The sequence below is a fragment of the Perca fluviatilis genome, chromosome 7 (assembly GCF_010015445.1).
Source record: "Perca fluviatilis chromosome 7, GENO_Pfluv_1.0, whole genome shotgun sequence".
Lineage (NCBI taxonomy): Eukaryota > Metazoa > Chordata > Actinopteri > Perciformes > Percidae > Perca > Perca fluviatilis.
This window is the reverse complement of record NC_053118.1, coordinates 14,470,293-14,482,345: the sequence shown is the minus strand read 5'-3', so window position 1 is coordinate 14,482,345 and position 12,053 is coordinate 14,470,293. Positions and strand designations below refer to the sequence as shown.

The 12,053-nt window shown below is 40.6% G+C and overlaps 1 protein-coding gene across 2 annotated transcripts in view; it reads left to right on the top strand.

Moving 5' to 3' along the window:
* The window catches only part of LOC120562103 (growth factor receptor-bound protein 10-like), a 66,372-nt gene that overhangs the window by 28,946 nt on the left and 25,373 nt on the right, over positions 1 to 12,053 (top strand). For both annotated transcript variants that reach the window (XM_039805580.1, XM_039805579.1), the window contains exon 5: positions 988 to 1,132. In XM_039805580.1, the coding sequence (XP_039661514.1) occupies positions 988 to 1,132 (145 nt within the window). The remainder of the gene's footprint in view (positions 1 to 987; positions 1,133 to 12,053) is intronic.

Here is a 12,053-nt window from a genome sequence, read left to right as displayed (position 1 = left end):
TTTTGTCTAAAAACTAGACCAGCAGGAGGAGAAAGGTAAAGAATCTAATTTATTTTAGTACCAACTGCAAATGTCTCTCTCAATTTGAAGAGTAGTAATCCCTATTTCCCCTGAGGCTGTTATTGTATGCATTCAGAAGTGGGTATTCTCACTCACCCATACTGTAGAAGAATGGTTGCATGCTTACAGTGCGCACAAACACAAAGGCATTCATGGCAGAGCTGGTGTCAGCTCGTATTATTCGCCTTTGGAGAATATGACAGAAACAGAGGAGGGATGATCAGGTAATGGAGTATTCTGTCTTATGAGCTCTCTCTATCTCTCTCTGAAACACAGACTCAGGCTCTGAAGTTCTTATTATTCAGGGCTGACCTCTGAATAACCCTGTTCTCAAGCTCAGATGGGACAACATCAAAAGGCCCGTTCCCTTTTGAACTCGCTGGGTTCTACAGAGAGACAGTTTGAGTCTTCTACAGTGATTCTCTGCTATCTAGCTAGAATTTCAAAAACCGACCTTCCCATTTTAAAAAGTGAATCCTGCAAGGTTTATGATCAGCTGTCAAATCATCATTCCTCTCTTAGGCCACACGCTTGCACTGCATGCACCTCATTTAAAAACTACTTTAAAGCGATGTCTTGATTTAATATTGATGTGTGATAAATATTGCAGAAAATTAGCTGGCAAGCTGCGGGGGTCTGTGATTTCCACTTGCTGGGAGACATTCATTATAGGCAGATCAGATGGAAACAGACATGAGCCTGGATACTGAACAGCAATGCTTTAGTAATTCCAACTCTCTCTCCTGCACATATTCCACATGTGTCAGCGACTCTCATTTCAAAGTTCTTCCATTTTACTTTTAAAGAAGTTGTTCCAGGTCACAACCTTAGACGTCAGTTCATATGTGTGTTAGGGAACACAAGCTAATACTAAAAGTATGTTTGATAACCGTATGACTGTTCCTCTGTCCTGTGTCCATTGTCCAGGAGGTTGCAGGAGGAGGAGCAGCAACTGAGGACATCATCTCTCCCGGCCATCCCCAACCCCTTCCCAGAGCTCTGCAGTCCAGCAAGCTCCCCTGTCCTCAGTCCTGGGTCTCTACCCCCTGGAGAATCCTCCACTGGCATATATGTAAGTCAAACCCCACAAAACAACACTGTAGAAACTTTTCAGGAATTATGAAAGTCACATTTTTCCCAGCAGGGCTCTTGTTGGTTTCATATTTTACTACACATAATAATTTAGTGTGGTTGCACTGGATACCAAACATTATCTTCATACAATATGGGAGACCATGTCAGAAAAACAGGATATGAGACATCAGCTGATTTTGATTTACTTTTATGTTGATTCCTGAGACACATGTGACTCAAGTGACTTGTTTTGTAGGATGCAGTATTTGGAAATCATAAATCAGCTGTATTTAGCGGTCATGTGTGTTGGACATATGCATTTAGGAATTTTTCCTGCTCTACGTCTGCCCCATGTTTTGCTCATCTGAGGCATGTTGATTGCTTGCATGTGATAGCACTGTACTGTACAATCCATGTGTGTGCTCAAGAGGCTTTGCGGCTTTGTTTGAGAAAAAAGAATGAGGTGAAGAGTGGAGGTGTGTGTGTGTGTGTGCGTGTGCGTGTGTGTGTGCGTGCGTGCGTGCGTGCGTGCGTACACCTGCACAAACTGCATTTCTGTGAGCCTGTGTGTTCATTTGTTGACAATGATTTAGAGACTGGTCTGTCTATTCCTGGAAGTCGGAGTACCCCCATCATCTGCTAATGATCTTCACATGGGGCCAGTGCTGGCTACAGTAACATACCAGCTTACAGTAATATGAGGGCGGACGATTTCTCATAACTACTCTCCCTGGCTGTGATCCTGGCCTGTTCTGGTCATAGCTTGTATGGTACAAGATCATAGACTGCAGTTCCAGTTAAGTTGTTTCTTGCCAAAATATAAGTCTGTGTTTAATATGACTTGCTCTGTTTTCTCAAACGTCAGCTCATAAATCACTTGATGAATTGATAAACCTGTGGCATCCAGTAAATGCTTTAAGAATTGGGAAGTTGTGGCTTTAAATTACCAAATGTGACATTAATCTCATAATGGTTAATAAAAGTCTTGAAAGATTAGATTTCAATCTACTCTTCACGAGTAGGAAAGTTGTTTCTTTCTTTGCGGGAATATCATAGGCTTGAATTACTAGCTGTGGCATTAATTCAAAACTGCATGGTAAATCTTAGTTCATACTGTAAAGAGGTCAAATATTAATCTTACTAAGGTCAGGTGGTTATGGTTTTTGTATTGAATAACTAGCTGTAACATAACTTTGGCTCCTTATAAGTAAAGCAGGCGTTTCTAGTAAATATTCAGAAATCAATTTGTCAGACTGGGTGACCCGCTCAGGAAGGGAATGTTGTTGGTTTTTGAATTCCCAGACGGCTTGTTAAGAGGTCAGTGGCAGTATAAACCAGGAAGTGGAGTAGGGGATTAAAGGAGGTGCAGGGAAGTTGGAGATTAGTGGCAGAGGTAAATTATTTCTGTGATCATACAGTACAATGATATACAGTATCTCTAAAAGTTTTTTGAGGCACATCTGCCTTTGACATTGACACAGTTATGACCCCACATCACAGCAATCCTGTTTCCCATTTCCGACCTTTGAAGAGCCGGAATGAATGGATTTTTGTCTTAACACCAAAACATGTTTGCACACTTAAATCTCACAAAAAGTGTTGAAGTTTAATTACACTAACTTTAGGGTGTCTGTCACATTAGAGAAGATTTCACATGGAGTTTTACATCATGTGTTGAAACATTGCCATACATCTGCTCAGAATGTATTAAAATCTAAACTTGACTATAATGGTAAACAGTTCCTAGATATAGAAAAAAAAAGGGTTTTACTGGTTTTGTTTTGAGTGTACCACCAAACATTTGCAATAAAGAGGCAATGCTGAGAAAGGGCTGTGGAAAATTTAATTCCCATTGTGTTTTTACCATGCACACACTGTGCTCACAGTCATGTAAACTTGTGTAAGTGTGCTGTGCATCCATCAATGCATATGGGCGTATTTGTTTTTTAGATGCATGTGTGTTTGCGCGCACGTCTGCCTGTTTGTCTTTGTGAGTTCTGTAAACTATTTACAGCATTGGCAGTCTCTATCCATTGTTGATGGAAATGGAAAGTATGTCTCATTGTGGTTGTTGTTCAGTGGAAATTCAATTCAGCACCTATACGTTGAAAAATAAAACCCTCCCAAGGAGCCATCTCATCGGGGGTGCTTTCGGGGTCCAGCTCCGGAGGCAAACGTACAACATATTCTTCCCTTAAGTGGTTCAGAGTGGAGTGGTGGTCTGTTTAGAGTTTGACAAGTGGGATGGTGGGCAGGTAAATTATATTGCTCCCAACCCACTCTCCAAGACCTCTAACCATAATCATTTCAACCATCTGTGCTTTGTTTTGTGACATTTTTCTTTATCTCTCTTTGTCAGTTTGTCTCTATCTACCCCTTTCCCTGCCCTCCAAACATTCAGTCCAGTCAGCCAGCCTGCTGGTGAGAAGTTTCTCTGTTTAGTTTACTGAATTTTCCGACCTCCGGGTACTTTCTGACAGACTCTCATACTTCTGTACCTCTGTTCCCCCTTACTTCACTCTTTGGCCTGTGTGCATGAGGCATGAGGACGCAGCGCTGGGCTGTCAGGAATCACTGGGCAAGCTGTTTGACATGGCCATATGACTCCCAATTACCTCACTTTCCTCCACTCTCCTCTCCCTCCTGTCTTTATCCATTTCCCCACTCTCAGCCCTCCTGTCTCTAAAGGCGCTGACACACCAACCCGATCATCGGCCGTCAGACAGTCTGGCGAGGTCGGTGGCTCAAGTCTGTTTGATGTGTTCCATGCCGTCGTCAGTCGCAGGAGCCGTCGTCTTTAATTTGGGCCGATTTGACTTGTTGAATCGGCCAGTGGGCAGTCGTACTCAATGACCAATCTGATTGGTGGAGTGCTAGCCCTTGACTAGCGAATCAGTGCACTTATGTTAAAACACTTACCGGAAATGATGAGCGGGACGAACGCCTCTCAAAATCTGACGAAAATCTTTAAAACTGACGACTTTGTCGATCAAAAAAACAGACAGATTTCAGCAACTGTATGGCCTATTTCTCGCATAAAATGTTTTCAGAAACACGTTTCGGTGAACTATTTTCATAAAATACGAGATTGTGTTCCTAACAAGCCGGCTTTGAAATTCGGGAGAAGCCAGACCCACGTGACTGGTTCCATCATTTCCGAGGCACTTTTTTGACCTCGTGGAGCTGACTGATCAGTCCGACTGCCTTTTCTGCCGACGGTCAGCCGTCGGGTTGGTGTGTCAGAGCCTTAACTTGTCTTTGTAGCTGTACATTCCTAAAAGAAAACTCTGAAATAGAGTCGCAGTATGTTCAGTGATTTCAAACTAATATAACAATAAAGGGCAGTGTTAAAGCAATGTAGCTGTTCATACTTTCCAGGTGATGCACACGTTTTTTGCAGGTCTGTGTGCCTTAAACTTTAAGCTGTTGTTATGAAGTGTAGCATCAATGAAACAAACAAGGCCAAATCAGAATAAATAAATGTGGTTATTTTGGGAGCTGCATGATGATTAAGAACATTGAACAAGGAAGCTGCCATCTATGAACACTGGCACCAGTCCAGTGTGGTATGTGTGAAAGTGTGCACAGATGGGCAGATATTCTTCCTGTGCCTGCTAAGGATTACTGCAAACAAAATCTGGGCTTTCTTAAACTCCATACATATCCATACTTGGAGCTTGGCCTGTGTAATCCATGTCGTGCAATGGAAAAACCTATAAGAAGCTATGAATGCAAGGCAGTTAGCTAGTATATCCATTAATTTGGTTCTTGACATTCTGTCCTCAGTAGTGCAATAGAGAGTGCTGTTATGTACTTACTCAGACACTGTGTTCCCATAGCTGCCCCAGTCAGTGTAGTGTGGGAACACTGATTTGATGGGTTGCCAGATTTTGCTGGATTTACTGTACTTGGACTGGATGTCCTGTAGCTCAGTGATCTCTATGGTATGGCAGGATCCCCACGCCCTGTCTCTGCCTCCCTAGTCTGTGTTTGATTATCTTTCTATTGGTCTGTCTATCTCTGTGTGTCTTGGAGTTTATGTCAGTGTTTGTTGTCTGTCACAAGTCCTCTTCTGTCATCCCTCCACCCTTTTGTCCTTTACTATGAACTTTTAGTCCAGTCAACATTCCTGTTGATGTTAGGTAGGCAGGAGTACTGTGCAGTGTGTCCTGTAACCCATTAGCTCACTATTCAATTCAATTTTATTTATAGTGTCAAATCTCAGGACACTTTACAGAGAGAGAGAGAGAGAGAGGGAAATAGGGAAATAAAGAGAGATATGCACAGCAACTACAATAGTAACTAACTATAAAAATAATAATTTTAGCAGTGGGTATAATGGTGATGAATTGTACATCATGAACAGAGGCAATTAGAGTAACAGTAAAGATAATAGAACTATACCGAACAAAAATAATAATATTAGTAATGGTGGCCGTTAAGCAGAACCACGGCAGCTGCCGCAGCCACAATCCAGGTGCCCCCACAATCCAAGGAAATCTGCGAGGCGAAAAAGCACGAGGACTCTGGGGAAGAAGCTAAGATAGTAACATGCATTAATGGGATATGAATTCCTACAGATGGAAAGAGAATACATACTTATTCACACATGATGAAGTAAGAGGCCTAAAATAGCGCATGGTGCCAGAGAAGCTGTGGACTTTTGGTTGGCACTAATAATGTTAGCAAATTAGCTGTTGGTGCTTACTTTCAGAATCGTTGTCTAGTTGCACAAGTCTGACTAATAATATAATGCTACTGCTTTCTATAGCACGCACATTTAAGCAATCTTGCTATCAAAAAAATGACTTTATTATTCTTAGACAGATAAGTACAGTATGCAAAAGTTCAGGGTTATGTTGCATTGTACATTGCATAGATTTATAGTATTTAATTTAAAGATGAAAGCAACATATACAGAGATATGTGCGGCACATTATCAGGATGCAGAATGTACTGAAATATGCACATAAGCATTTTGTACATATCTTTTGAACGTGGATGATACTAACAGTGCATATTTGCAATGATTTCTGTGTTGCTTCCATCATTGAACTTTAAAAATCTATCTGTGGATCTATATGTGCTGCACAAACTTACTGTAAATTACATAATAAAAAAATGTGGAATGCATTTTTTTGATTTTCTGCATTTTTATTATATTCCGCAGATGAGATTACTTGTTGTGTTTTCCTTAGTAGCCTTTCCTGCCTATTTCTTTTCTGAATTGTATTGTGAAATCTGCTGAGCTATATTAACATTTTGCTCTAATGATGGTGATTCTGGTCACAATTCCACTTTTCTTCACCTCTCTCTCTTTGCATGACATGTGCCTCCAGTTTAGTTAGACTTCAAAGCTGTGACACTACTATACTTTACTGAAGTAGAATTTTAATGATGTGCTCATGATTTTATTAAACTCCATATCAGCTTTTAGAAATCATGCAACCTGTTTCTTAATGAATCACAATTCAAAATCATTACTCTTAGGCTTGTGTAAGACTGAAAATGCAATAAATCGAGTATAAGAAGCACCACCAGCTTATTTATTCAATTACTCACTCTGAACAGAAAGAAGTAACAAGGAAGGTGTGATGCAGTAATGAAACAGACAGCATACAGTCTCTCTTTGCATCTCAGCATTGTACATGTTGCTAAAAATAATATCACTAGTCTATGTATGCTTCTGTGTTGGAATTATGTTTAAATATTTAAAAATGTTAAAAACAAAATAGTAAATGTAAACCTGCATGAATTGATATTTTGGCCAAAACAATCTGTTAATACAACACTGACATATCATCCCTTTTATTAAGTTGATAAGCGAACGTGTTAGCAAACAGTGGCTTATGTACCAATGGGTTACCAATTTAAGAAAACAGTTTTACACAGTGAATACTTGAAGAAGCCATTCTAGTTGCTGAAAAGAAAGCAATAGGATTTAAACTAAAAACACCCGGTATTGATGGGCATCGATTCATCCCTCTTCTCTCTCTGTTAGCTCTGAAGCATGGCATTCCTTGGCTGCCTCCTTCCTCAATGTTGGAAATACTCCGGGTCAAAGGGCAGATTTTTCCACAATAAAAAGAAAGCAGAATGGAATGCTGTCGATGCCCAAACTGTTGGCCCCATCATGTGGGAACGTCTGTGGGCGCGTGCACAAGTGTATGTATTTAAAGTGTGTGTGTGTGTGTGTGTGTGTGTGTGTGTGTGTGTGTGTGTGTGTGTGTGTGTGTGTGTGTGTGTGTGTGTGTGTGTGTGTGTGTGTGTGTGTGTGTGTGTGTGTGTGTGTGTGTGTGTGTGTGTGTGTGTGTGTGTGTGTACAGATGTCACTCGTTTCATGGTTGGATCCTGCCCATTGCCGGTACCTGGAGCATTCCAGACCTTTTTGAAAAAGGGGAAACACTTTTGCAAAAATAACAAATGTGATTACGCCAATACTATATTAGGATTTATTTTTATGGCATGCTATGCCTTTTTATGACATTTTATGACTTTTTTATTTTATTTTATTTTTAGTGAAATTATGACTTTTTTACAACATGAAACTGACTTTTTATGACAGTACCAGTTACTGTACTGCATGAGGAGCACAATGCAGGGCTTGTGTTAACACAGGTCATCAAATACTGACGCTTTGTCATGTCCCTTAACGCACAAGGCACCATTTAGAGTCTGTATGGGACGCACCAGACTTTCAACTAAACCCATCCGCAGCAATATTAGAAGCTCAGAGCAACTGCTCCGGTTGTCCATTCTCTCTAATATTATAGAGACAGTGTGCAACGCGTCATACTCTGAAAGCCATGCCCACCGGAGTGGAAACCAATCAGTGCCACAATGTGCAACCAAGGGCTGAAACGCTAACAAAGTTGCCCATAGCTAGCTAAAAAACATTAGATTTAAGCATGTCAAATGATTATTTTAGCAAGCTCTGTCTACCAGAGAGGTATAGATAGCTGTTAGTAAGCTAATGTTAGCAAGCTATAGCACTTGCAAACATAATACTGCATAGCTTTCTGAATTATCCACATTCCACTATAACACAAGTTGCATACTGTCAAAATGCTTTAGCTTAACTTACAGAAATATAGTTAGCCTAAAACTGACATATGTGAGGACAAATAATTTATACAAATTTATTTTAATAATTTTTACTGTTTATTGATCCCCGGGGGGGAAATTACAATTTACACTCTGTTTGTTGGAAATCACTACACACAGGCATGCTCAGGACCTATTCATGCACAAATGGAGAGATGTCAGAGTGAGTGGGCTGCCAGTGTTGGACCAGAGGGTGGCCCTGAGGGTACAGTGCTTTGCTCAAGAGCACCTGGCAGTGCCCAGGTGGTGAACTGGCATCTCTCCAGCTACCAATCCACACTCTGTACTTTGGTCCGTATTGGGACTTGAACCAGCGACCCTCTGGTTCCCAAACCCAAGTCCCTCCGGACTGAGCTACTGCCACCCAAATGTCAGTGCACACGTAGTCTATATCCTTGACGTTCCACTTCCGGGATTGCTCCGGTGCCGTAGGAATTCTGCCGGATGCATTTATTTTCCATTACCTTCCGCTTTCTTTGTGTTGGAATTTTAAACTCCTGCCGTCCGGAAGTATTTTCCCCACCGTCAATTCCAATTTTAAGGTATTCTTTTAATTATATCCTAAATATTTCTCAACACAACAACATAGAAATGTAAATTAAACAATGAGATAAATAATGACTTTTAATATTTTTCCCTTGGATTCTGAGAAATATTTTTTTGTGTACATTTTGGATAGCAGAAGGCTCTACACTACTCATAATTCTCAGCTACCGTTATTACAAAGATCCCTTCAGATCTTGTTGGAATGCAACGTTTTCTATCTGTTGCAGTTTGGGCTGCTCACATGTGCCACCTTGGGGTTAATACCTGGGGTGCGTGCGTGCGTGCATGCGTAAGTTATTGAGTGTGTTCTGCTTCTCATTGCACTGATGTTTTCTGCAGGCCTCATCTGTGAGTGGATCAAGCAGCCAGCTTGCTTTTAAATGGATCTTAAAGTGCAACACGAAACACACACCTACACACACACACACACACACACTGACACACCGAATTGTGAGATCACGGGCTAGTCACGTTTGTTTGTGTGTGTGTGTGTGTGTGTGTGTGTGTGCGCGCCTGCTGACCTCATTATTCCTAACATTAAATCCAGTCTCTGAACCCAAGGCACGCACACACACACACACACATGCACACAAACACTTATGTTATTTGATGCTCTTTGTGGCAAAGGTAAAGAGAGCATGCAGGCAGTACAGTAACCCTTTGTCAGCGCACATCCCTGCTCTCTTTCTCAAGCAGATGCATATATCAACATATACACAAATTGCATTGAGTGACTGAGTGGATTTGCAGCATTTGGTGATGTGAAATACTAATTATTTGGCTGCTGTGAAACAAACACTACTTGGAGAAGAGACAGGCAGGTTGTGGTAGAGTCTGGAACATCTCATGTGTCAGGGCCATATTTATCCTCCACTGCTAAATGGAAACATGCCGTGCTACGCTCGCTCACTCACTCACTCACTCACTCACTCACTTACACACATACACACACACACACACACACAGGTACACACATACACATGGCCTGTTGTTGAATAATAGAGTAGGCTGGCATGATTAGTCTGAGTAATGGCTCAGTTTAGATAAATAGGACTCTAAAATGAGTACTGGGCAAAGTCACTTGGGAGCAGATCACCATCTCATAGCTTGTGCATAAAAACCTTTGTGGTCTGTGCATTAGTATATAACCAAGGGCAGTGCTTATAAAATGCACCATGAGATAGACACCGTCACAAATACTAAAAGACTATCCTAGAGGGGGCCGACCCTTGGAGAAGTATCCCACTTATGCATAGAAACAAACTGTTGGTTTAAATTTATCCTGTTACATGGTAAATTAATTTACACGCTTCAAGTAAAAATAGGTCAGTGTCACTGCAACCACTAAGACATCTGCCTACACTGTACCAGAAAGCTGCATGTGATGAACACCTCATGATAGCCCTTGTCTAAAAATGTTGACTGTAGTTCAAGAGGCAGTGTATTCCAGTGTAGTAAACTAAGCTGTGTAAAAACTTTGTTCAGTCACTGAGTTTGTGACTAAAGTAAATACAACACTTGTGATCTCAAACTGCCCATTTTGCCTGAGTGGAAGCACCAATTTCAACCTTGTTTCCAAAGTTGTCTAAATAATGCCAGCCTATCAATTAAGCAAGAATCAGTATACAGTATATGAATGTACATTAGGTTCCTTTTACCCCAGCATCAAATTATGTCATCACAGTTCATTTTTTGTTATAGATTAACGAGGGAATCCTACCCGGAGCATTTTAAGTCATTTATTGAGGTAATGGTAGGAGACCACAAGCCTCAAATATTGAAATGGTTAATAATTAAGCCTCTACTTAATTAATTTATGTATTAAATTTAGCTAAATAAATGTATTTCCTAAGGGACATGACTGGACCACCCAGACACTGGGGATGATGCACCTTTAATGGTCCACCCTCACTCTGTGTCCCAGAAGGCAGGCAGTGTAAGATTAGAAGCCACAACTTTCACCCAGCTAATAGGGCAAGATCCAGTTACTCCTTCAGCTAATGGGAATACCTGATGGTGTTAGCTCTCTCATCTGTCTCTGTCTCTATATTTTAGATTGTCAGAGTATCAAATGTGTGTGCTTTTGCATTTATCCTACCCTGGGCACACTACTGACGGTGCAAAACAATATTGATGTAAAAAAGTGTGCTTTTTTGTGTCCTTGCACCCTCATACACACCCATATGTGCCTGAATACAGGTGTAAAGCACGAGTCGAGGTTTTAGGGGTGGGGGAAAAATCGATACAGCATAGTATTGCGATATTTTCCATGGCAATACTGTATCGATACACAGACGCCAGTTATCAATCTTTTATTTTATATGTGTTGGTCAGTTTGTCTGCTTGACAATCCCGTGTTGCAGCAATACAATTTAAGTGAGATGAACAACAACAGAGATAAAAATATTTTTAAATAAAACAGATGTTGACAAAGTTTCCTTTTGGGAACATCATTTGGAGTTGGAAAAAAGGTAATAAATTGCAGTATATCGCAGAATATTGCAATATGTTTAAAATCGCAATAATATCGTATCGTCACAGAAGTATCGTGAGGCTTCTGGTGATTCCCACCTCTACTAGGTTTGCGTGTGTCAACGCATTTCACAAAGAGAGCAATGTGTTGCTGCCTGTAAGCATTTCATCTGGCCAAAGCTGAACAGAGCTGTTGAACTCATGTAGGTATGGAGACTGATCTCTCTCTCTCTTCCTTCCCTGTCTCTCTCTCTCTTTTCCTCTCTTCCTTCTCTCTCTCTCTCTCTCTCTCTCCCTCTCCCTCCTCCCTCACTGTCTCTTAGGGAAAGTAGGACAGCTGAGATTTCTGAAGCTGCTGCTGTGAAACGACAGAAGAGGAGGGAAGAAAGAGGAATTAGCAGAAGACAGAGAAATTTAAAAGCTGCTTAAAAACAGTGATATGTTGATGAATTAGTGTTATAAAAGTTATTAAAAGAAATATGTAAATTAATTATCTCAGCTCAAGGTAAAACGCTGATTCAGTTGACAATTCCGAAAAGTTAAAAAAAATTCAAATTTGTTGTCATGCTTTATTATGTTTTGTCTACTTTGCTTGAATGAATAGACTTAATAGAATACTTAAGGATAAGGATGATGGACAGGACACTTTTATTTATTTGCATAGTTATAAAAAGTGAGTGAGCAGACAAAAGACGGAGGGAAATAGAATGATGTTACAAATGTAACTATGTTCAGTATTCAGTTTTCAAATTGAAGAACAAGACAGACAAGCTTTATAAAAGTAATTGTGTGCACAT